This window comes from Macaca fascicularis, chromosome 10 (genome assembly GCF_037993035.2).
Source record: "Macaca fascicularis isolate 582-1 chromosome 10, T2T-MFA8v1.1".
NCBI lineage: Eukaryota > Metazoa > Chordata > Mammalia > Primates > Cercopithecidae > Macaca > Macaca fascicularis.
Genome location: NC_088384.1, coordinates 15,947,727 through 15,973,461, shown reverse-complemented (window position 1 = coordinate 15,973,461; position 25,735 = coordinate 15,947,727). Strand labels below are relative to the sequence as shown.

Genomic DNA, 25,735 nt, shown 5'->3' with positions numbered 1-25,735 from the left:
GGTAAAGGAAGAGAAGATAATATTATTCCTTGTACTGCAGGGGGTGTACTCCCCGCGATGTGGAGAGTCATAGCCACCCCATCTCCCCTCCTGGCTATTACGGTCCATGGTGGACTCACAGCCTGTTTATAGTGTTGTGAGTAATATCATCTCCCCGTCTGGAAATGATGAACTGTTTCACAGACGGGTGTACACCCTCGGAGGGTGTACACCCGTCCTTATTGGGAGTCATATCATCCTCTTCCTCCCTGAATATTAAGAGCAGTATCCCAGGAGTGTTTCTATTCCCTACGATATGGGGTGTCATATCCTCCTCTCCCACGTCAAAATTAGAAACTAGATCACTGGGGGTGTGTACACCTTCTGTGATCTTTAAAGTAATATCATCCTCTTCCCTCCAGGATCATGGGAACAATATCCCTGGGGGGTGTACACCTTCTGCCATATATGTAGTCATATAATCTCCTCTGCCTTGGAATAGTATGAAGGACCATCTCACACAAGGGTGTACAACCCTTGCTGCGATACTGGGAATAGGATTATCCTCTTCCCCCTCTGCATATTTGGAAAAAGATCAGAGTGGGTGTACACCTCGTGTGATATGGGGATTAATATCCTCTTCTTCCTTTCTGGATATGAGAAAGAATATCACATGGGGGTTTATACTTTCTTCGATATCTGGAGTCATGTTATCCTCTCCTGTTTTGAATGGCAAGAACAATATCTCAGGGGGGATGTACACCCCCTGCCGTATTGGGAATGATATTATGCTCTCCACACCTTGATATTAGGAACAAAATCCCAGAGTGGGTGTACAGCTCCTACTCTATGGCAAGTAATACTGTCCTCTCCTTTCCTGGATTTTAGGAACAGTATCACAGGGTGGGTGTACACAGCCTGCGATTTTGAAAGTAATATCATCCTCTCCCCCTCCGGATATTAGCAACAATATCGCAGAAGGGTTGTTCACTCTCTGCGATATTGGGAGTAATACAGCCGCCTGTGATATACTTCCTAACATTGAGGTGGGGAGAGGATGATATTACTGCCCATAGCGCATGAGTTGTAAAACCCCTTCGATATTTTGCCTACAATCCTGAGGGCAGAGGATGATATTACTCCCAATATCGAAGAAGGTGTACACCCCCCTGTGATACTATGCCCAATATCCACATTGGGAGACGATGACATCACACCTAATATCGCAGGGGATGTACACCCACCCTGGGATATTGTTCCTTCTATCGAGAGGGGGAGAAGATGCTATGACTCCCAATAACGCAGGGGCTGTGGCTGTACACCCCTCCTGTGATACTGTTCTTAATATCCTAGGGAAGAGAGGATGATACTACACCCAATAGGGGATGTACACCCACCCAGTGATATTGTTCTTAATGTACTCCACCTCCCACCACGAGGGATATCGTTCCTAATATCCAGGGGAAGAGAGGATAACATTATGCCCAATACCGCAGGGGAGTGTACACACCCTTTGTGATGTTGTTCCTAGTATCCGAAGGTAGAGATGATGATATTACTGGCCATATCGCAGGGGGTGTACACCCTTCTGTGATATTAGTTTTGACATTCAGTGGGGGAGAGGATAACATTAATCCCAATATCGCAGAAGTTGTACAGACCCCTGTGATATAGTTGCTACTGTACAGGGACAAGGGAAGAATATTACTCTCAATATCGCAGGGGATGTAACCACCCTGCCTCACGTATATTGTTCCTAATATGCAGCGGGGTGAAGGCTGATAGTACTCCCAATATCCCAGAAGGTGCACACACACCTGTGATACAGTTCCTAATATCCAGGGGGAAAGAGGCTGATTTTACTTGCGATATCACAGTGGGTGTACACGGCCCCCAACCCTGGGGTATCGTTCCTAATATCTAGGCGAGAAGATGACATTGCTGACAATATCGAAGGGGGTGGACACCTCTTCTGTGATATGGTTCCTGATATCCAGGGGGTGAGTGGATGATACTACTCCCAATAAAGTAGGAACCGTATAGCCACCCTGGGATTTTGTCCTTAATAACCACAGGGGAGAGGTGATATTACTACCAATATTGCAAGGGGTGTACACCCCTTCTGTGATATTGTTTCTGATATCCAGGAAAGGATAAGATGGTATTACTACCAATATTGAAGCGATATACAGTCCCCATGGGATATTGTTGTAAAGATACAGGTTGAAAGAGGATGAGATTCCATCCAATATAACAAGGGGTGTACACCCCACCTGTGATATGAATCGTAAAACCTAGAGGAAGAGAGAATGACATTGCTTCCAAAAATACACGGGGTGTACACCCACCCTGTGATACTGTTCCCACCATCTAAAGGAAGAGATGATGATACTACTGCCACTACCGGAGAAGGTACACACCTCCCTGTGATATTGTTCCTCATAACTTGTGGGGGAGAGCATGATATTACTTCCAATATGACAGTGGCTTGACACCCAGTCTGTGATATTGCTCCTAATTTCCAGTAGGTAAAGTATGATGTTCCTGCCAAGAGAGTAGTGGGTGTACAGCCGCCCTGTGATATGTCTCCGAATATTCAGGGAAACACAGGACCACATTACCCCAAATCTCCCAAAAAGTGTACACCCATTGTGTGATATGCTTCCTAATATCCGGAGGTGCAGAGGATGGTGTTCGTTCTCCTATTGCAGGCTGTGTACACACAACCTGCGAAATTGTTCCTAATATCCTGAACAAAAGAGACTGCTAATAATGGATACACATTGCAGGGGGGAGTAATTATTACGATCCACATCGTAATGGGGAGTAATAGCAACCCCCTCTCTCCCCCTTGCTGTTAGGATCCACATCTCAGGGGGGTGAGGCACCCCCCGCGATATGGGGAGTAATAGGATCCTCCTCTCTCCCCCTGGCCTTATATAAGGAGGCTGGCCTTATATAAGTGTCCCCCAATGCCATCGCAGGCTTTAATGTATTCACTTAAAGTTTTTTCCTTATTTAGATCTGCCTTTCCCTTAACAGATCTAATTGCTGCCCGACATTCTGTATTAGCATTTTCATGAGCAAGCAGCTGAACGATCACTTTCTTGGCATGAGAATCGGAAATAGCCTTTTGAGCCGCATCCTGCAAACGGACGATAGAATCTGGATAAGGCTCCCTTGGATTCTGTTGAACTGTGTGAAAAGAAGAATAAGCAGCAGCAGGGTCGTGGATTTTTTCCCAGACTCTTCGGCATATAGTTCTGAGCTGATCAACAGCCTCATCACCCATTACCATCTGTTAATTTAGAGTACCCCATGCCTGTCCGATTCCAAGCAGTTGATCAGATGTGATATTAACGGGACGTTGGGCTTGAGCATTTCTGCGTGCCTGATTTGTTGCTTCATCCCTCCACCAGGTTTTAAATTGGAGAAATTCAGAGGAGCACAGGGTGGATCGGGCTAGTGCCTCCCAATCCGTAGGTATTCAACGTCTGTTATAAGCCACATATTGTAACAAGGAATGAACATAAGGAGAATTTGGCCCATATTGTCCAATTGCTTGCTTTAAGTCTTTTAATATTTTAAAAGGAAATGGCTCCCAGCATGCTTGAGCAAGTTCTCTGGGCTCCTCAGCTGGCGAAATAATTACCAGAAACTGCCAAGTATTCAAATCCCCCATTTCTTGTGCCTGGCGAATGGATGCCTGGATTGTCCCTGTGCCATCATTTGTATTTGGACCGGCTGGTAGCATTCCTCTACCATAATTAACAGGTGGGCAGGCCTGGATCATTCCCTCATCCTAATTGGCTGTTGGAGAAGCCTGAAGTTTCCCTTCGCCATAGTTACTGGCGGCGCCTGCAACAATGGGAGCCCCAAGGCGCGTCTCAGGCTCCCCTTCCAAAAATTCCCAAGGCTGACCTGGGAGTGGCCATTCCAGACCTTCCCCTAAAGGCGCGGTAGGTGGCACTGTTTCTTTTATAAGTTTTTGGAGATTAGCATACATACCTTCCGGTTTCTCGCCCTTTTTAAAACTAGACTGTCATGGTTCAATTTGCTGATACTTAGACTCCTGATTATTCAACTTTCCTATATCATCTTGAAACTCCTCCTTCTCCTCCTCAGTGTGGAAGGGCTCCAGTGCCGTTTTAATTGCAGACCACACAGACCAAGCAGAGACGGGAATACCGCGGCCCTCTTGTGCTGGTTTTAAGTCTGATCCGACCTTGTCCCAATCTTTTACGTTCATGGTTCCATATTCCGGGAACCAAGGAGAATACTTGTCTACCAGATGGAACAAAGATGTGAGATTTTGGGTACTCACAATTACCCCTTCGCGGCGCAGTAACTGCTGCACAAAGCTTAAGTAATTAGCGAACTTACTCTCAGCCTGACCCATATTTTCCCCAGGTTTCCCTGGAATTCTCCGAGCGCCCTACTTAGCCTAGAGCTTGAAGTGAAAACCTACTCCGGAGTCCTTTGTCGGTCGTCCTCCGCTTTCCACGCTCTAGTGTTCCTTCACTGGATTATTTGTAGAGATAACGGGGAGCCCCGCTTTGGGCACCAGAGAGCAGCCTGGGCAAACGAGGGAGACCCCTGTTTCTACCAAAAAAAAAAAAAAAATAGCCAGGTGTGGTGTCGCGCGCCTGTAATCCCAGCTACTCCATGAGAAATCAGACAAAACCTGGCACCAGAGACTGATTTTCTTCTAAAATGCTTTCTCCAAAATATTTTTAAAACAAAAGGGGGAAATTGGAAAGGAAAATATTTTGGGCCCCCCAAATCACTAAGATTAAGGGAAAAGTCAATCTGGGAACTGCTTAGGGCAAACCTGCCTCCCATTGTATTCAAAGTCATCCCCTGCTCACTGAGAAGAATGCATATCTTATTGCCTCCTTTGGAAAGGCTCATCAGAAACTCGGAAGGATGCAACCGTTCGTCTCTCACCTACCTGTGACCTGGAAGCCCCCTCCTGGCTTCGATTTGACCCACTTTTGCTTCAGGTTGTACCGGATCAAACCAATGTTCCTCTTACATATGTTGATTGATGTCTTCTGTCTCCCTAAAATGTATAAAACTGTCAGATACAGTCAGTTTCGCTTCCAAGGTTTGGCATGTTAACGTTCTTGTTTTTTGTTCTGGAACTCAACTTTCTTGTTCTCCATGCCTGCTTGCCCTTGGTTACTGTAAACAACCTTCCAGTCAGTTCTAATCAATAACTCACATCTGTTCCCTTGGTTACCTGCTCTGCACCCATTTCTCCCTTCGAAACCACACGTCCCACCGTTGTAACTCACATCCCCCTTTCCCCTTCCTTATTTGGGAAAATATTCACAAATAGCCAAACGGGTCAGTTTAGATCTTGAGGTCTGGCCCCAGCCCATGCCAGAGGTAGGGATTGCGTTAGGAATAAAAACCCCTGCTTTCCTTTGTTCCGTGTGCTCTTGCGATTGTGATGGATGCGAGCAGCAGGCTTCCGCAGAAGTAAATTGCGTTGCTGAGAAAACTTTCGCTTGAGTGCTGGTTTCACTTTGCGGCACCGAGCATTTATCTCCAGCAAAACCAAGCTGTGCTCTGACCACCTTGGGCAGCTGTCATCAGGACATCCTGAGGCTGTGTCATGCACAAGTATCCCCAACCTTGGCAAAATAAACTTGCTAAATACTCGTATCCCCAAATGCTCAGGGAGACTGATTTGAATAATCATAAAACCCCGAGGCTGCACTCCAGCCTGGGCGACAGAGCAAGACTCCGTTTCAGAAAAATAAAATAAAATAAAATAAAATAAAATAATAAAATACTCCGGTCTCCCGCACAGCCGACTCTTGCGTGAATTACTCTTTCTCTATTGCTATTTCTCCGTCTTGAGAAATTGGATCTGTCTAGGTAGCGGGCAAGGTGAACCCACTGGGCAGTTACAGAATTGTCATTACATTGCTTGCTATAACCTTGTATACAAGGTTAAATATGAATGTCCTCCTTGCATGGTCAGATCCCAGCGCAGGAAGGACGCACCCCCTACAAACTGCTAGGCCAAAACGGTCATTCTGGCCTCATCCAGCCTCACGTGGGATAGCAATCTCCTGTCACTCAGGGCCTGAGGGGGCGGGGCCTGAAGCCCCGTACAATCAGGCGCGCTGGGGTGGGGACCCTTCAATCAGGCGCGCCGCCGGAAAGGAGAGGGCGGCTTCCGGGCTCTGGCTGGCGGGCGCTTTGTCTCGCTTTCGCCACAGAGGCTCTTCCTGTCTCCGCTGCTACTTCTTGACTCTGGGAGGCCCAGGTGGCTCTGCAGCAGCCTCTGCCACCCTGTGACCTGCGGGTATTGGGACATCCCTAGCTGACGCCAGGACACCCGGGAAGCAGAGGAATGGTGAGTGGACTGCGCCTGGCTTCCCGAAGTGGGGAAGAAGGCTACTTGAAACCTCCTGGAACCAGCCATCGGCTGCGGAACCTGCGGACCGAGTCGCCGGGCGCAGCCGGGCCTCAGTCCCCTTCTGTGCAGAGCCGGGCGGGGCGGGCAGCGGGACCCCTGCGTCCTGTCTGTACCTGTGGGCGCCACTTCCGCCGGCCGGAGCCCTCTCGGGAACCCCGCGCCTCCCCCACCCAGGTAGTGCGGTGACCACCAGAGGGTGATACGGGAGAGCCCCGACTTGGTGTGCTGGGTTCCAGCGTGGGAGGAGCTGTGGTTCATGGAGCTTCCAGTCCTACTTTCTCCCCCTGAAATTAACCTGAGGTTTTGTTAAAACGTTAAACGGTGTGTTTGAGCAAACAGCGAATCATAAACCGGGTACCGCAGTCATGGTTTGTGGTTTGGGGTCCACAGGAGGGGCGTAAATGAGAGGCTTTGATAAGGTTAATGAGGAAGCTAATGAGAGGCTAAATGAGAGGCTTTAATAAGGTTAATGAGCCGGGCGCGGTGGCTCAAGCCTGTAATCCCAGCACTTTGGGAGGCCGAGGCGGGCGGATCACGAGGTCAGGAGATCGAGACCATCCTGGCTAACACGGTGAAACCCCGTCTCTACTAAAAATACAAAAAAAACTAGCCGGGCGCAGTGGCGGGCGCCTGTAGTCCCAGCTACTCGGGAGGCTGAGGCAGGAGAATGGCGTAAACCCGGGAGGCGGAGCTTGCAGTGAGCTGAGATCCGGCCACTGCACTCCAGCCTGGGTGACAGAGCAAGACTCGGTCTCAAAAAAAAAAAAAAAATAATAATAATAAGGTTAATGAGGAAGCAAACCATATATATATAATATATATTATATATTATACAATACATATATTGTATATAATATATAATATCTTATATTGTATAGTATATATAACATATTATATATATTTTATATATATATATTTTTTGAGACGGAGTCTTGCCCTGTCGTCAGGCTGGAGTGCAATGGTACAGTCTCAGCTCACTGCAACCTCTGACTCCCGGGTTCAAGCGATTCTTCTGCCTCAGCCTCCCAAGTAGCTGAGCTTACAGGCGCCCACCACCACGTCCAGCTAATTTTTGTATTTTTGGTAGAGACAGGGTTTTGCCATGTTGGCTAGGTTGATCTCGAACTCCTGACCTTAATTAATCGCCCGTCTCGGCCTCCTAAAGCGCTGGGATTACAGGCGTGAGCCACCTTGGCCAAAATGTTTCTGTTTCCAAACATTTTACATGAGAGGAAAGCAGGGAATAAATCATCTGACACTCTACTGTAAAAAAAAATCTTTGTGCCTCTCTTCATCTTTCCTAAGTGTACATATTACCAAAATGTCTTTAGGTTGAGGTCCCCCGGTGAAAACTTTACAGGGTGTTGTGTCCTCAGCCACCCTCCTGTCTTTTTCCTAGTCCTGGTATTTTAGAACTGTCTGGGGATGACCCAGGATACCCACAGTGGCCATGTCTATTGGAGGGTCTAGTGAGTATCAGCCCCGGGGTCATCTCATCGCCAGGGACAGCCTGAGATAGGGGGTAGAGTCCCTCAGGGGAGCAGCTGGATGCTCTTGGCCTTAGAGGAATCTCCTGGTATAGTTTCATCTAAAATGGTGACCCCTTAGGGTCATTAAAATTTTAGGATATTAAAATTAATGGACAATACAATGTAATGTCATGAAAGTTAGGTCATTAAAACTGTTGCTCCAGCTGGAGTTTTTATTCCTCGGAGGCACATTGATGGTTTGCCAATGGGATGCTGATACTGAGAGGAAAAGGCAGAAATGATTTCTGCTCTCTAGATAGTCTCAGACTTGTGAAGAGAGAAAAACTGTCCCAAAGGACAAGGAAAACCCGCCCCAGAGAGGATGTGCAAGAACCTGAATATTAAAATGCACTTAAAGGCACACAGGAGGACAAAGAGCAGTGCCAGTGCCTCCTAGGAGGTCACTGAGTACTTTACTGAACAGGATGGGTGTCCCGAGGAAGAGGAATAGAATGGCCTGCCGTGACACTTAGAAAGGTCTGTGTTGGGGTCAGCACTGCCTCTCCCTGAGTTTGTTACCTTGGAAAGGCTTGTCCGCTTATTGGCCTTTCAGTTTTTCATTGACTGTAAGATACATTTTGTCAGTACAGCTTGAAAGGTAAAAATACTATTTCCAAAGAGGCAAGGTAAAAGGATGTATTTTATTTGCTAGAAATTCGTATTTATTTCTTCCCCAGAGTGAGTGTAGTAAGTTTTAAAGGTCTGTTCTTTTTAAGGGTAATTTCAAATGGAATTGTAGGACTTAGCTTTGTAAATGCTACTGGTGAAGTAAAAGTGTGATAGATAAATTGATGATTTACAAAGATTCACCAAAATGTCAGTTCCCCTCTTGTAGCATGGTGAAGAATTTATGACACTGGACACATCTGTATCCTCTTATCTGGATATCTGAGGGTCTTTCTTGTTGTTTTTTGTTTTTTTGGAGACACTGTCTTGCTCTGTAGCCCGGCTGGAGTGCAGTGGCGCCATCTTTGCTTACTGCAACCTCCGCCTCCCGGGTTCAAGTGATTCTCCTGTGTCAGCCTCCCGCGTAACTGGGATTATAGGCACCCACCACCACACCCAGCTAATTTTTGTATTTTTAGTAAACACGGGGTTTTAGGCCTGGCAGGGTGGCTCATGCCTGTAATCCCAGCACTTTGGGAGGCCAAGGTGGGCGCATCACGAGGTCAGGAGTTCCAGACCAGCCTGGCCAACATGGTGAAACCCTGTCTCTACTAAAAATACAAAAAAATTAGCTGAGCGTGGTGGCAGGCACCTGTAATCCCAGCTACTCGCGGGGTTGAGGCAAGAGAATTGCTTGAACCCAGGAGGTGGAGGTTGCAGTGAGCCAAGATCTTGCCACTGCACCCCAGCCCAAGCGACAACGTGAGACTCCGTCTCAAAAAACAGACAAACAAACAACAAAAAGACGGGGTTTTGCCATGTTGGCCAGGCTGGTCTCAACCTCCTGACCTCAGGTGATCCCCCGCCTCAGCCTCCCAAGGTGCTGGGATTACAGGCGTGAGCCACCACGCCCGGCCCACTCTATTTTCTTTTTATTCCCTAAATTTTAATATGTTTGAGTTTGTCTGTTCCTTTATCACTTTTTTCTTACATAAAAAAAAATTCTGCCTAATCCTTCATAAAAAAAATCTTCCTGTGACTTCTGAAAGTGTTCTGGTTTTATCTTTCATATTTGATATATAATAAGTTGATTATGGATCATGGAATAGAGAAGGATGCAATGCATTTTCCCAAGTAGATGCCAGCCTGGTTTGCCTCATATTTTAAAGTGCATGTGATTTCTTTTTCTATTCTACAGTGCCTACTCTATCATTCCTCAACTTTCCATATAAATGCTGGGTCATTAAGACTTTTTTTTTCCCTTGGTCTGCTTGCTCATCTCTGCTAATACTGTGCTGTCCTGAATATTTTCATTTGAAAATCTTAGAAGTATGTTAGACAAGCCATCGCTCTTTTTTTAGACGACTAAAAATCATTAGACATTTGTCATTTTTACTATGTATGAAAAAGTAGTTTTTCTTGCCTTAAAAAACCTGATTTGGGAATTTATGTGATTTCATAGGAATAGCATTTGGAAGTGGTGACATTAATGTCATTTTAAAAAACATGTGTCATATTTCCTTTTATTCCTTTCTGCCTTGACACTGTGCAATAGAAATTGAAAAAAATGTTGTATTAGTATTGTTAAATATCAATTATTTGTTTTATTTACTACTCAATTAAATTTAATAAGCCTATTCTCTTTTGGTGTAATCACATGGAATGGGTTCAACTCCCCAGTTAACAAGTGACAGCACATGTACAATATTGTCTACCAGGGAAATTCACTGAACGCTTACTTTCAGACTGTATTTTGGTGTCTGGTTCCCTACGCACCACTGCAGTGACACAAAATAATAGACCTTCAGCAGAAAAAGTTTTGGCAAATATATTGTGTAAGCCATTTAGAGACAGTGAGTTGTTCTTATTACCTAGGTTGGTGGAATCCCTTTCAAAATGTAAGTTACTAACACAAACAAAGATTGAACTTTGGGACCAGGCATTTTTAAGAACAAGTAGTCTCAGGACTGATAATATTAACTCCCTTATGCACATCAGGTAGGACTTTATTATGACAGATACCAGAAATGTACAAAGTGAAGTTAAAAGGTAACTCCTAGCAGCACATCTTACTCCCTGAATTCTCTAATGAGATGGTTGTTTCTCCTTTGCTGTTGCCTTTTTGAATAGTTCAATTCTAGCATAAGTACTGCTGTGTGGGAGGGAGTATGTGTGAACAGAGTAAGAGTTGTGACAATCAAGTCATAGAATAAATGCTTGGAAATTTTAGAATCATGTAAACAGCTTATGAATTGAGTATAGATTCCCAGTGCTGTCAGTCTCACCCATCCTTCTATCCACATGTGTGGAATGTTCTAGGACTCCGTGGCTTTTGAGGATGTGGCTGTGAACTTTTCCCAGGAGGAATGGGCTTTGCTAGATTCTTCTCAGAAGAATCTCTACAGAGAAGTGATGCAGGAAACCTGCAGGAACCTGGCTTCTGTAGGTAAGAATGACAACACATTTCACTTAATTACAGAAGTATTTCCCTATCATCAGTGCTATTTGTGATTTGGAATGTGGCAAGGGAATGATTTGGTGAATAAATCAGGCATGGGCACGGTGTACAATGAACATGAAATCTAGTAATGTTTCTATAGTTTGTAATAATTCATGATAATTTTGTGAGTCTGCATTTTAGGAAACAAATGGAAAGACCAGAATATTGAAGATCACTTCGAAAAACCTGGGAAAGATATAAGATAATTTGCACTGAGAAGAGGAAATAAAGTCCTCTGAAGGAATCTTAGCATGTCATGAACTTAAAAACAAGCAGTCAAAACAAGTAAGGGTCACTTGAAGTTTCTTTCTTTTTAGAAAAATTTCACCCAAAATGTAACGTACTGCAGTGTAGCAGTCAGTGTTTGGAAAACAGTTTACTTGAAAATAGTACTACAAAAGTGTATATGAATGTTACTCTTTTGGTCATGGCCATGCAGGTGGTAGCTGTGTTTTCAGTAGTAACCCATTTACTTTCAAATAATTCAGTCATGGAAAAAAAAAATGCGTTTTCCCTGGTATTGGTAGCAGTGTAAGTCCAAGACCTATTAATAAGTAGAAAGTTATTAAACCAATAATAATGTGCTTGTCATTTTTTTATAGAAATCATATGGTACAGAGATTGTGTGAAAGCAAAGAAGGTAGTCAGTATGGATAAGTTGTCAGCCAAATTCCAAATCTTGATCTGAATGAGAACATTTCTACTGGATGAAAACAATGTGAATGCAGTATTTGTGGAAAAGTCTTTGTACGTCATTCCCTCCTTAATAGGCCTTAATAGGCACATCCTGGTTCACTCAGGATACAAACCATATGGAGAGAAGCAATATAAATGTGCACAGTCCAGGTGTTAGAAGACACATGATAATGCACCGTGGAAATCCAGTTATAAATGTACAATATGTAGGAAAGCTTTTTATTTTCTCAATTCAGTTGAAAGACATCAGAGAACTCACACAGGAGAAAAACCCTATAAATGTAAACAATGTGGTGAAGCTTTCACTGTTTCCAGTTCTTGTCTAATACATGAACGAACTCACACTGGAGAGAAACCCTACGAATGTAAGGAATGTGGGAAAACATTCAGATTTTCTTGTTCTTTTAAGATGCGTGAAAGGACTCACACTGGAGAAAGACCCTATAAATGTACCATATGTGATGAAGCCTTCAGCTGTTCCACTTCCCTTCATGACCATGGAAGCGTTCACACTGGAGAGAAACTCTATGAATGTAAACAGTGTGACCAAGCCTTCAGTCGCCTCAGTTCCCTTCACCTCCACGAACGAATTCATACTGGAGAAAAACCCTACGAATGTAAGAGATGCGGTAAAGCCTACACTTGTTCCAGTCACCTTACTCGCCATGAAAGAAGTCATGATATAGAGGCTGGGTGTAGTGACTCAGCCTATAATCCCAGCACTTTGGGAGGCCAAGGTGTGTGTGTATTGAGCCCAGGAGTTCATAACCAGCCTGGATTAAAACAATGTGAAACAACCTGGGCAACATGGTGAAACCCTGTCTCTACAAAAAATAAAATAATGCCGAGTGCGGTGGCTCATGCCAGCTACTCGGGAGGCTGAGGCAGGAGAATGGCGGGAACCCGGGAGGCGGAGCTTGCAGTGAGCCGAGATTGCACCACTGCACTCCAGCCTGGGCGACAGAGCGAGACTCCGTCTCAAAAAAAAAAAATAATAATTAGCTGGGCGTGGTGGCACATTTCAGTTGTCTTAGTTCTTTTTCAAGGACATAAAAAGCCACGGGGGGTTGGGGGGAAGCCCTGTGCATGCGGATCACAAGGTCAGGAGATCGAGACCATCCTGGCCAACATGGTGAAACCTTGTCTCTACTAAAAGTACATAGATTAGCTGGGTGTGGTAGCATATGCTTGTAATCCCAGCTACTCAGGAGGCTGAGGCAGGAGAATCACTTGAACCCAGGAGGCGGAAGTTGCAGTGAGCCGAGATTGTGCCACTGCATTCCAGCCTGGCGACAGAGTGAGACTCCATCTCAAAAATAAATAAGTAAATAAATAAAGCCCCTTGAATGTAAGAAATGTGGTAAAACATTTACTCTTTCCCATTCCCTCATAAACACGAAAGAGCTCACACTGCAGAGAAACCTTAAGAATGTAGGAAATGTGGTCAAGCCTTCAGATTTTCCTGTTTTTGAAGATTTGGGAGGACTCAGAGTGGAGAAAAGCCTTTTGAATCTAAATTTGTGGTTAGGCCTTCAGTTGTGTTAGTCCCATTTGAAGACATCAGCTCATTCCTGAGAAAAACCCTATGAATGTCCAGAACATGGGAATGCTTCATTTCTCTCATACCCACTCAAGGACGTATGAAAATGCACACTGTAGCTGGCTGGACCTTGTAAATACAAGAACGTACACAGGATTGAAACTCTTAATAGTTTAGAAACTGCAAGAATACTTTCAGTTTTAACATTTACTTGAAGTGATGTGAAAACTCCCACTGGAAAGAAGTTCTATAAATGAAGCTTTTCTAATTTGGAAAGCCTGATGTGAATTGATTATCGTGCAGTGCTTGAAAAAAATGTATGAAATGTTACACAAGTTGCAAGTATATTGTTTTTATCAGTGGCTCATTCTTAAAGAGTCTTGAGTATGCATTTCATCTTGTTTTGCAGGGAAACCTTGAGGTGAGAGTTCTGTAAATGCCCTTCAGGCAGTAGTACTTGAATTTCATAGATAATGATATTTTCTTAAGTTTGTTGTCTATTCATTTGATAATGTGCTGGATTCATGGTTGAACTTTGATGTTTTTCTAATACGTACAAAAAAATACAAAAATTAGCTGAGGGTGGTGGTGCACGCCTGTGGTCCCAGCTACCTGGGAGGCTGAGGCAGGAGGGTCACTTGAGTTTGGGAGGTTGAGGCTGCAGTGAACCAAGATCACACCACTGTACTCCAGCCTGGGCGATAGAGGGAGACCTTGTCTCAAAACAAACGAGAAGCTGGAAGAAAATGAATATTGCAAAGCACTTACATAGATCTGAGGCCTTTTACACGCAAGGTTATTTGTGAGGATTATGAGATATCATAAAGGCAGGTAGGGTTAGCTCCATTTTACAGATGGAGAAGCTGAGGCTTAGAGGTGAAAACTTGCCCTGCAATACAGGATTCAGACCCCAGTAAGCCTACCTGAAAAGCCCTTCCCAGCATATTATGTTGTCCGTAGAGGGAAAAGATGAGCAAAGAATGGGGACTTTTCAAGAATTCATGTAGAATGTCAATGATCGAGTCATGTGTGGGTATCTTGAGTCTGGCAGTATAAATGACTAGTTGTGCAGAAGCAAAATACCACATTTCCTGCTCCAGCAGAACTGCAGGATTCTCCAACCACAAGCATGACTCATGGTTGGAGTGCACACTCTGGATAATATAGATTTCAAATTCCAGCATATGATGAAGATATGAGAAATGTAGTTATTTACTTATTTATTGAGGCAGGGTCTCGCTCTGCTACCCAGGCTGGGATGCAGTGGCATGATCACACCTCACTGCAGCCTCCACCTCCCGGGTTCAAGTGATCCTCCTGCCTCAGCCTCCCTAGTAACTGGATTACAGGAGCCCACCACCACGCCCAGCTGATTTTTGTATTTTTGGTAGAGGTGAGGTTTCACCATGTTGGCCAGGCTGGTCTTGAACTCCCGACCTCAGGTGATCCACCCATCTTGGCCTCCCAAAGTGCTGGGATGACAGGTGTGAGCCACCGTGCCCGGCCAGATAAGGGAAATTTATACAGGAGGTTATAAAGCCTTATCGATGTTCCAACTTATTTTCTGGGTTTCATGTTCTGAGAACAGTTACCAACCATCTCAAATTCTGGGGTCATCAAGCTCCACAGTTTTGTTGCTGCTTGCTTCCAGACTTTTTTTTTTTTTTTTTTTTTTTGAGACGGAGTCTCACTCTGTCACTCAAGCTCGAGCACAGTGGTGCGACCTCGGCTCACTGCAAGCTCTGCCTCCTGGGTTCACGCCATTCTCCTGCCTCAGCCTCCCCAGCAGCTGGGACTACAGGCACCCGCCACCACGCCTGGCTAATTTTTTTTTCTGAGAGAGTGTCTCACTCACTTTGTCGCCCAGGCTGGAGTGCAGTGGCGTGATCTTGGCTCAGTGAAACCTCCACCTCCCAGGTTCAAGTGATTCTCCTGCCTCAGCTTCCTGATTAGCTGGGACTACAGGCTTGCACCACCATGCCCAGCTAATTTTTGTATTTTTGGTAGAAACGGGATTTCACCATGTTAGCCAGACTGGTCTCGAACTCCTGATGTCAAGTGATGTGCCTGTTTCCGTCTCCCCAAGTGCTGAGATTACAGGTGTGAGCCACTGCGCCCGGCCTCTTCAAGGAGACTTTGAAGCCTCTGGAGAGGCACCTGCAGGTCCCAGTTTGGACATGAGCATCTCCAGCCCAGAGAGGGTCTCAGTAAAGAAACCCCGCTGAGGATGGGCCAGCACCCCCAGGTGATGCAACTCCGTGGGTTTCTCCTGGGCATCACTACCTATCGGGAGAACCCGCTCCCAGTGTTTAACGTGGGTTCTTCTCTATTTCCCAAGTGTCTTGGCTGGGTTGAGAAATAAAGGGAAAGAGCACAAGAGAGATAAATGTAAGGCTGGGTGTCCGGGGGAGACATCACATGTCGGCAGGATCCGTGATGCTCCCCGAGCGGTAAAACCAGCAAGTTTTTATTAGCGATTTTCAAAAGAGGGGGGAGTGCACGAATAGGGTGTGGGTCACAGAGATCACATACTTCACAAGGTAATAAAATACCACAAAGCAAGTGGAGGCAGGGTGAGATCACAGGACCACGGGATGAGGTGAAATTAAAATTGCTAATGAAGTTTGGGGCACGCATTGTCACTGATAACATCTTATCAGGAAACAGGGTTTGAGAGCAGATAACCTGTCTGACCAAAATTTATTAGGTGGGAATTTTTGTCCACCTGATAAGCCTGGGAGCACTGTAGGAGACCGGGGCTTATTTCATCCCATCGGCTTCGGCTTTGACGGGTCGCCTTAAAAAGGTAGCCTTAAAAAGGGGCCGTCTATAAGCCTACCTTCAGGGCGCATTCTCTTTCTCAGGGATGTTCCTTGCTGAGAAAAAGAATTCAGCGATATTTCTCCTATTTGCTTATGAAAGAGGAGGAATATAGCTCTGTTCCGTCTGGCTCACTGACGGCCAGTTCAAAGTTACCACTCTTGTTCCCTGAACATCGCTGTTATCCTGTTCTTTTTTTAAGATGCCCAGATTTCATATTGCTCAAACACACATGCTCTACAAACAATTTATGCAGTTCATACAATCACAGGGTCCTGAGGCGACATTCATCCTCCTCAGCTTACAAAGAAGATTTTGGGATTAAGAGATTGAAGTAAAGACAGGCATAGGAAATCACAAGGATATTCATTGGGGAAGTGATAAGTGTCCATGAAATCTTCACAATTTATGTTCAGAGATTACAGTAAAGACAGGCATAAGAAATTATAAAAGTATTAATTTGGGGAACTAATAAATGTCCATGAAATCTTCACAATTTATGTTCTTCTGCCGCGGCTTCAGCCGGTCCCTCCGTTCAGGGTCCCTGACTTCCCGCAACACATCCCCTTTTCCCCTTTCAGACTCCTCCCCTTTCAGACTCCTCCGGGTTGTCTGGCCTGGGAGCTGATGATGTAAGGCATTTTTCATTGCAATGAGATCTTAGGGCTCTGTAGGACTTTGACGAAGAGTCAGGCCTGTGAGTGCTGTCAGACACTGGCCTGGAAGGTCTGGGGTCTCCCTGGTGTGCAGAGGGCAGGTCTTCACCAAGTGATGACGCTTCACAGCCTGGGAAGGGCGTGTCTATCATTGCGCTTTTAATTTGCACTTGCCTAATTGTAAATTACATACTATCACACTAGTCTTTAAGCAAAAAAAAAAAAAAAAAAGAAAAAAAAGAAATACAAATTACAGTCACACACTGCATAACGGCGTTTTGGTCAAAGATGAACTGCATATACAATAGTGCTCCCATAAAATTATAATGCAGTTTTTTTTCTTTCTGAGATTGAGTCTCACTCTGTCACCCGAGCTGGAGTGCAGTGGTACGATCTCAGCTCACTGCAACCTCTGCCTCCTGGGTTCAAGTGATTCTCCTGCCTCAGCCTCCCAAGTAGCTGGGATTACAGACATGCGCTACCACACCCAGCTAATTTTTTATTTTAGTACAGACAGGGTTTCATCATGTTGGCCAGGTTTGTCTCAAACTCCTGACCTCAGGTGATCCGCCAGCCTCGACCTCCCAAAGTCCTGGGGTTACAGGTGTAAGCCAGCTTGCCCAGCCCATTTTAATCTTTTATATCATATTTTTACTGTCCCTTTTCTATATTTAGAGATGTTTAGAGACACAAATACTTACCATTGTGTTACAGTTGCCTGCAATATTCGGTACAAGCGCCTGCTGTACAGGCCTGTAGCCTGGGAGCAATGGTCCATACCACGTAGCCTAGGCATGGAATAGGCCAGACCACCTAGGTTTGTGTAAATACACTCTGTGATGTTTGTGCAATGATGAAATTGCCTAAGGATGCGTTTCTCAGAATGTGTCCCCTTCGTTAGGTGATGAATGACTGCACTAATGAGGTTGAGCATCTTTTCAAATATTTACTGGCCATTGGATATCTTTTGTCAAGTACCTATTCAAGTTTCTCAATCACTTTTCTATTGAACTATTTATCTTCTTCTTAATAATTATAGGAGTTCTTCATGTTTGCTGGAAATGGGCCTTTTGTTGATCAAGGGACTGTTCAGTAACGAGAGTGAAGGAGGAGGGTGGAGAGTGGTGGGGGGCCTCTCATCAAGCCATGGAAACCACAGAAAAAGCCCTTGGCCTTAGCCTGAGAGCCACGGTGCCCTGGAGGAGGGTTTCTTACCACCTGACTATTCTGTTCTCTTCAAGACTGACAGCATCCGTGTCATTTGGGAGTTCGGTTAAAAATACAGAATTCCGGCTGGACGCGGTGGCTCATGCCTGTAATCCCAACAGTTTGGGAGGCCAAGGCAGGTGGATCATTTGAAGTTAAGAGTTCGAGGCCAACCTGAGCAACATAGTGAAATCCCATCTCTACTGAAAATACAAAAAAATTAGTTGGGCATGGTGGCACGCAGTTGTAGTCCTAGCTACTTGGGAGGCTGAGGCAGGAGAATTGCTTGAACCCAGGAGACAGAGGTAGCAGTGAGCCAAGATCGCACCACTGCACTCCAGCCTGGGAGACAGAACAAGACTCCATCTCAAAAAGAAAAAAAAAAAGAAATCGAGACCAGCCTGGCCAACATGGTGAAACCCTGTCTCTACTAAAAATACAAAAATTAGCTGGGAGTGGTGGCATGCACCTGTAGTCCCAGCTACTTGGGAGGCTGAGGCAGGAGAATCGCTTGAACCTGAGACGTGGAGGTTGCAGTGAGCTGAGATTGCAACACTGCACTCCAGCCTGGGCAGCAAGAGTGAAACTCCGTCTCAAAAAAAAAAAAAGACAGAATTCCAGGCCCTGTCCTGTCCAAGACCTCCTGAAACACAATCAGCAATTTGATAAGGTCTCCAGGGAATCATTTACACGGTGGTCTGGGCAGTGCTGGTTTGTCAAGAACCTTCAGGGTCACATCTGTGCTCTTCACAAACATTGCTTGGATTAAAAAGGGCAGAAGGGGCAGAGCTGTCCATGGTCATGGTTCTGTTCCAAGGTAAATATACGCTTTCCTCTGTGCTGATTTTTTCTGATGAGAAGACCAGAATATTTATGCAACTCCCTTGAGTGGTTATATATTTATAGGGGCAGGCAGTGGTCAACAGTGGCCCGAACCCTTGGACTCCTCGCTCAAAGCTGCCTCAGCTCATCTGCCTGAAATTCCAGTTACTGTCACGTGCAGACCCATACAGGAACAAAATGTGGATCTCTCGAGGTAGCTACCCTGCGCCTACAGACTGTGACAACAGGGGGTGACCCAGGTAAGTACTTCAACCGAATGAACTTTAATTTCCTTGGCTACACAATGCGAGTAACAAATGTGCTTACCTTCAATGTTATTTTGAGTTACATGAGAAAATGGATGTCAAGTCTTTTTTTTTTTGTTAAATGATATGTCAGTCAAAAGATTAGTGTGGATGGTGGTTACCACGGGTGGTGGACTTGAAATGACCTGTGTTCACTTCCTTTTGCTTATCAAAGTGTTGACATTTGTTATCAAGAACATGCAAAACATGTGTATGCAGGTTTCGAATAAAAAGCTAAAAAGATATCATCTTTATCAGTATCTAGATTCTAAAAAACAAAACTAAGATAGTATTATGAATCAAAATGTCTTTTCTTCTATGCTCTGAAGAACTACTAGCATGTCAAAAAAATTATACTAAGGTATAAAACACACAAAATTTTCACACACACACACTTCTGAGAGTTTCTATTTTCACGGCTATTGTAGGCGCCAGTCTGTTGTTACTGTGCTGAATGTTCTGGAAAGTCTGACACCAACATGCTTCATTGCTCAAGACATTCCTTTGTTGTATCTGAAATCTAGTAACTTCATTACATTTTGCCTGCTGCCACCATTCAGCAACCATTTTTCCTGGGACCTACTGTGCTCTCTTATATCTAGAAATATTTCTTGAATTTTATCTTTAAATATTTGTTCTGTTCACATTTTCCAGTTTTCTTCTTTGAGGATTCCAAGGACCTTATGTTGGCATTAGCAAAATTCCTACCTTTTCCATATGTTTTTGTTTAACTTTTTCTCAGTACTTTATTTTAACTTCATCCCTGTCTTCTATGTCTTTTTCTTAATAGTGTCTATTTTCTCTTGTATAAAATCCAATGAGCATTGATTTTTTGTAATGAGTTTATTTTTCTGTTCTCTTCTTTCCTAAGCTCCACCAGCTTCCATTTACTTTCCTCCTGTTACCTTGCCATGTTTCCTCTGAGCCCTCACGTCTCTGTTTTATGCTCTTACATTGTAGGGGAAATTGCTTCACCAACTTTAATAAAATTAATTATAGAAGAATGATAGTTTCCATCAGCTTGCTGGCAGCACATTTCTGGTGAGTGTTCTTTTTTTTTTTTGTAGTTTATGTAAAAATTTATTCGACCAAAATGTAGAAAAAGTGATACTATTACATATGATACAGTTGCAAGAATCTAAAGAAAAGTGTGGATTTGATTCCATTGCACAATTTGCTAGTGTATTTCCTGGGTAGTGTGGTGCTGAATAAATAGGAGTGGGGTGGTGGGGTGGGTAAGGGATTCAGATAAGCCAGACACAGGGTGATTTTTAGTCGGAATTGTAAACTTTACTCGGCCCCCACACGCTGCTGGGGAATGTGGAATGTTCCAGCTCTGAGATGTTAACTGAGAAAAGAGAAGTCAAACAAAGCCGATACGTGCAGCCCTGTCTACAGAATCCTTCATTATCCAGTTTAATCAGGAGTTTCTTGGTGTTTTATTAACTTGGTCCCAAAGAAGGAATTCAAGTCCTAGATAAGTAAATCTTCAATTTGCTATTCCCTGAAGTATGGAAATGAAGTTGGGCCAATTTTTAACCTCTGCTGCCAGAGAGGCCCTTTCTGCTAATAGATAGAAACGCTTTTGCTCAACTTATGAATGACTTGTAGTCTTTTGGATATGGCTGACCTGAATTGGACTGAACTCCACCATATTCCGGCTGAGTGGGTCATTACTGGAATGAGACATTTGCTCTTCAGAGAACAACTTTATTTTTATTTTATTTTTTTTCTTGAGATGGAGTCTCACTCTGTTGACCAGGCTGGAGTGCAGTGGTGCGATCTCGGCTCACTGCAACCTCCACTTCCTGGGTTCAAGTGTTCCTCCTGCCTCAGCCTCCCGAGTAGATGAGACTACAGGCAGGTGTCACCATAATTTTTGTATTTTTAGTAGAGACAGGGTTTCGCCATGTTGGCTGGGCTGGTCTCGAACTCCTGACCTCAAGTGATCTGGCCTCCCAAAGTGTTGGGATTACAGGCGAAAGCCACCGCGCCCGGCCAGAGAACTTTAGAATGAAGGCAATACACAAAAGAACATCACATCAAGGATCTATTAATTACCATCTATCAATTACTATATGTGGGTAATTATGACTATTACCCAAGCATTCTACGTTGATTGCTTAAGAGGATGTTTGTTCTGCATGGTGGAGTGTGGAGAAGGGCCAGGATTCTTAGGTTAATCTATCTGTGGTTTATGACTTCCCACAATAGCCACCCCCGGCCCCCACCAGCCCTTTTATTGGCTCTGGATGGAAAATCCCTACCCGTGTGATGGTCCCTATAGTTTGACCAACGGTTGACCCAAAAGGTTATGCTCTTCAGTGTTTTAAGTATATCCACGACTAGATATTGGGGTCTGTGTTCTTCAAAGCGTGGGGCTGCCTATTCTCCCAGGAACCAAGTGGCCTCTGTCTTAAGAAAGTATGCTTACTAGGAAATACCCTGCCTACCTTAGGAATAAATGCAACTCAAGGAAGAAATAAGAGAGCTGAAAAAGCTGGTGCCATTTGAAAAAAAAAAGGGAAGGAATGAGATTTAACTGGTGCTCAAAGCTTCTCCAATACAAAATATTTGGTCATGTAATTCATAATCTGCTTGACATTTCCAGCAAAGCGAAGATGGCAATAACAAAAGGAACTTCATACAAGAGAAAAGAAAGACCCACGGAGCTCCGGAGTTTCTGTTGGAACAAGACTCTTCTGTTTTGCTTATATACAGTTAAGTTCGTTTAGTGTCTGATCCAGTGTCTGATGTAAGCCCACGTTCTCTTCTTTGGCCTGGGCAAGTTTCTCTTCCAGGTCATCAATTGTCTTTTCCAGTTTTGCAACCGTTCTCTCTGCAAATTCAGCACGGGTCTCAGCCTCTTTCAGTTTGTCAGACAGAAGTTTAATTTCTTCTTCATATTTGTCCTCCTTTTCAGAATACTTTTCAGACGCAGCCTCCAGAGATTTCAGGTTGTTAGTAACATTCTTGAGTTCTTCTTCCAGGTTACCACATTTTAGTTCAGACACCTCCGCACGCTCCTCTGCCCTCTCCAGCTCACCCTCCAGGATGACCAGCTTACGAGCTACCTCCTCGTATTTGCGGTCAGCCTCTTCTGCAATGTGCTTGGCCTCTTTGAGCTGCATCTCCTGAATTTCCATCTTCTCCTCATCCTTCATGGCCCGGTTTTCTATCACCTTCATTCCTCTCTCACTCTCATCTGCAGCCTTTTCCGCCTCCTCCAGCTTCTGCAGGGGCGTGGCCAGTCGTTCCTGAGCCCTGTCCAACTCCTCCTCAACGAGCTGGATGCGTCGGTTGAGGGCGGCCACATCACCTTCAGCTTTCTCGCGCCGCTCGCGCTCGCCGTCCAGCTCCCGCTGCAGGCCCTGCGCGCGGTCTTCCGCCTCGTCCGCCTGCTGCTGCAGGGCCTGGATCTTGCGTTTCACCGCCTCCAGGGAGTTGAGGCCGGCCATGGCGCGGAGGCGCAGAGGCGCACGGGCAGCGGCGGGCGCTCGGCTGGACTCGGCTCCGGCGAGCGAGTGTTCTTTATCTGCCCTTTGTTTTTGCTGTTGTTGCTGTCTGTCTTTAGGTCTTTCTGTTTTTTTTTGGTTTTTTTTTTTTTGAGACAGGGTCTTGCTCTGTTGCCCAGGCTGGAGTGCAGTGCTGTAATTACGGCTCACTGCAGCCTCAATCTCCCAGGCTCAAACAATCCTCCTACTTCAATCTTCCAAGTAGCTGGGCTACAGGTGTGCACCACTACACCTGGCTAATTTTTTTCTTATTTATTTATTTATTTATTTTTTAAATAGAGACAGGATCTCACTTTGTTGCCCAGGTTGGTCTTGAACTTCTGGGCTTAAGCGATCCTCCCGCTTTGGCCTCTTGAAGTGTTAGCATCACAGGTGTGAGCCACCTCACCCAATCCCTTTTTGTCTATATACTTAAATGCCTATAAATGTGTGTGTGTGTGTATGTATATATATATATTCATTTTAATTATAGTGAAATATATATAACCTAAAGTTTTCTATTTCAAGCATTAAGTGTACAGGTCAGTGGCATTAGGTGCACTCACATTGTTGTGCAGCCATGGCCACCACCATCCACAGAACTCTTGCAAAACTGAAACTTTGCCCCAAGTAAACATAACTCCTCATTCCCCTCCCCCAGCCCCTGGCAACCACCACTCCTCTCCCTAGCTTCATGAATTTGACTACCCTAAGAATCCCATATGAGGGGAATCCTACAGCATGTGTCCTTTTGTGAGTGGCTTATTTCACCTAGCAGAATGTCTTTAAGGTTCATCCATGCTGTAGCATAGGTCAGAACTTCCTTCTGGCCAGGCACTGTGGCTCAGGCCTGTAATCCCAACACTTTGGGAGGCCAAGGTGGGTGGATAACCTGAGGGCAGAAGTTCAAGTCCAGACTGGCCAACATGGTGAAACCCTGTCTCTACTAAAAATAAAAAGATATTAGCCGGGCATGGTGGCACATGCCTGTAATCTCAGCTACTCGAGAGGCTGAGGCAGGAGAATCGCTTGAAGCCAGGTGGGGGAGGTTGCAGTGAGCCGAGATCGTGCCATTGCACTCCAGCCTGGGCAACAATAGTGGAACTCTGTCTCAAACAACAACAGGCCGGGCGTGGTGGCTCACGCCTGTAATCCCAGCACTTTGGGAGGCCGAGTCGGTTGGATCATGAGGTCATGAGATTGAGACCATCCCGGCTAACACGGTGAAATCCCGTATCTACTAAAAATACAAAAAATTAGCCGAGCGTGGTGGCAGGTGCCTGTAGTCCCAGCTACTCGGGAGGCTGAGGCAGGAGAATGCTGTGAACCGGGGAGGTGGAGCTTGTAGTGTGCCGAGACCACGCCACTGCACTCCAGCCTGGGCGACAGGCCGAGACTCCGTCTCAAAAAAAAAAAAAAAAAAAAAAAAAAAGATGTCCTTCTTTCTTGAGGAGGAATAATAGTTCATGGTGTATATGTATCATCTTTTGTTCATCCATTCATCCATCAATGGACAGTTGGCTTGTTTCCACATTTTGGCTATTGTGAATAATTCTTCTATAACCATTGGTATACAAATATCTCTTTGAGACCCTGCTTTCAATTCTTTTGGGTATATATATATGGAGAAGTGGAATTGCTGGATCATATGTTAGTTTTATTTTTAATTTTTTGAGGAACCACACTGTTGGTTCACACAGGGTGAAAAACGTGTTGTTTTTTATGGACCAGCTATCTTACACAGCAGCTGCATTATTTTCCACTCCAACCGGCAATTCACAAGCATTCCAACTTCTCCACAATATATATCTCACCATGTTTTTCTTTGTTTCTTTCCCTCCCTCCCTCCCTCCCTCCTTCCCTTCTTTCCTTCCTTCCCTCCCTCACGGAGTTTTGCTCTTGTCGCCCAGGCTGGAGTGCAGTGGTGTGATCTCAGCTCACTGCAACCTCTGCCTCCCAGGTTCAAGTGATTCCCCTGCCTCAGCCTCCCGAGTAGCTGGGTTTACAGGCGTCACCACCACACCTGGTTAATTTTTGTATTTTAGTAGAGACGGGGTTTGGCCATGTTGGCCAGGCTGGTCTTGAACTCCTGAACTCAGGTGATCTACCCACCTCAGCCTCCCAAAGTGCTGGGATTACAGGCGTGAGCCACCACACCCGGCTCATTTTATTTTTTGGTAAGAGTCATCCGCATAAGCGTGAAGTGGTATCTCATGTGGTTTTCAAAATAATTATTATTTTTTAATTTTTTTGTGGAGACAGAGTGTTGCCGTTGTTGCCCAGCTTGGTCTTGAACTCCTAGCCTCAAGCAATCCTCCCACCTTAGCCTCCCAACATACTGGGATTACAGGCATAAGCCACCGTGCCTAACCTCATTGTGGTTTTGATTCGCATTTTCCTAATGATTAGAGACGCTGGGCATCTTTTCACATGCTCATTGGCACGTATTGGGAGAAATACCTATTCATGTCCTTTGTCCATTTTAAAAATTGAGGTTTTTTTGTTATTAATATTTTTTTTGTGTAGACCTTGTGTTGATGGCTTTTCTTCTTTTCATGGGCCAGTTACTTAGGGAAAATTAAACAGAAAAATGCCAGGACTGTGTTCTAGGATAGCAGAACTGTTCTTTATGACCTACGCCTTCCACCTGAATTTCTAGTATATATTTCTCCCCAGCAATGGAATTGGCAGTTTTCAGATTGTTCACAATGTGAGGTGTTTTCCCCTCTCTGCCTCAAAAACAAACTGCTTCCTACAAATATGGCTTGTCTCACTGTGTTTCCTCATTTAGTCATATCTTCACTGCTTTGTGAAACCAATCCGGATTCACTGCCAACCTGTACACCTTAGTCTTACTATTTTGAACACAGAGTTTTATTGTTGCACTTTGGGGATACCCCTCACCTGAAATTTGCATTTATCAACATCCTCTCTCCTCTTGCTCCCAAAGCCCTGCTCATTCCCATTGCTTTCGGCATCCTTTTAATCTAGTTTATCTATTTCCCCTAGTCTCTAATAGATGGTATCTGTTTCATTTTCCTTGCTGCTTATGGGTAATTTTTGAAAGAAGAGAAATTGAGAATGTGATCCATTCATGTTCAAACCAGAAGTCTTTGCAAGCACTTCTGAGAGTTACTGTATTATGATGG

General features: G+C 44.8%; 1 protein-coding gene and 1 non-coding gene across 10 annotated transcripts; one reads left to right on the top strand and one right to left on the bottom strand.

Moving 5' to 3' along the window:
* Positions 1 to 6,158: 6,158 nt before the first annotated feature.
* On the top strand, positions 6,159 to 20,081 carry LOC135965432 (zinc finger protein 669-like). 9 transcript variants are annotated; one of them, XR_012418787.1, is made up of 6 exons: positions 6,159 to 6,349; positions 10,867 to 10,993; positions 11,189 to 11,332; positions 12,153 to 12,480; positions 18,872 to 19,047; positions 20,053 to 20,081. XR_012418787.1 is itself a non-coding variant. In XM_074003878.1 (4 exons), the coding sequence occupies exons 1-3, from the start codon at positions 6,347 to 6,349 to the stop codon at positions 11,251 to 11,253; spliced, it is 432 nt and encodes a 143-aa protein (XP_073859979.1). In that variant the 5' UTR covers positions 6,224 to 6,346; the 3' UTR covers positions 11,254 to 11,332; positions 12,153 to 12,582. The 9 variants fall into 9 exon arrangements, 1 of the variants encoding a protein (XP_073859979.1); XR_012418791.1 differs by lacking the exons at positions 18,872 to 19,047; positions 20,053 to 20,081 and adding exons at positions 15,291 to 15,528; positions 17,799 to 18,355; XR_012418793.1 differs by lacking the exons at positions 18,872 to 19,047; positions 20,053 to 20,081 and adding an exon at positions 15,370 to 16,595 and having other exon boundaries at positions 12,153 to 12,360.
* A 62-nt stretch (positions 20,082 to 20,143) lies between these two features.
* LOC101866216 (tropomyosin alpha-4 chain) lies at positions 20,144 to 22,610 on the bottom strand. Its single transcript, XR_006690147.3, has one exon. It is a non-coding gene; the product is annotated as a tropomyosin alpha-4 chain (transcript).
* Between the last annotated feature and the right edge of the window lie 3,125 nt (positions 22,611 to 25,735).

What these genes read in the sequence shown, in the direction of transcription:
- LOC135965432 (XM_074003878.1), top strand. Translation starts at nt 6,347, where the DNA reads ATGGTGAGTGGACTGCGCCTGGCTTCCCGAAGTGGGGAAGAAGGCTAC. An exon ending in CCCGCGCCTCCCCCACCCAG is followed by an intron (nt 6,587 to 10,866) that starts GTAGTGCGGTGA and finishes GGAATGTTCTAG; the next exon opens with GACTCCGTGGCTTTTGAGGA. An exon ending in CAGGAACCTGGCTTCTGTAG is followed by an intron (nt 10,994 to 11,188) that starts GTAAGAATGACA and finishes TCTGCATTTTAG; the next exon opens with GAAACAAATGGAAAGACCAG.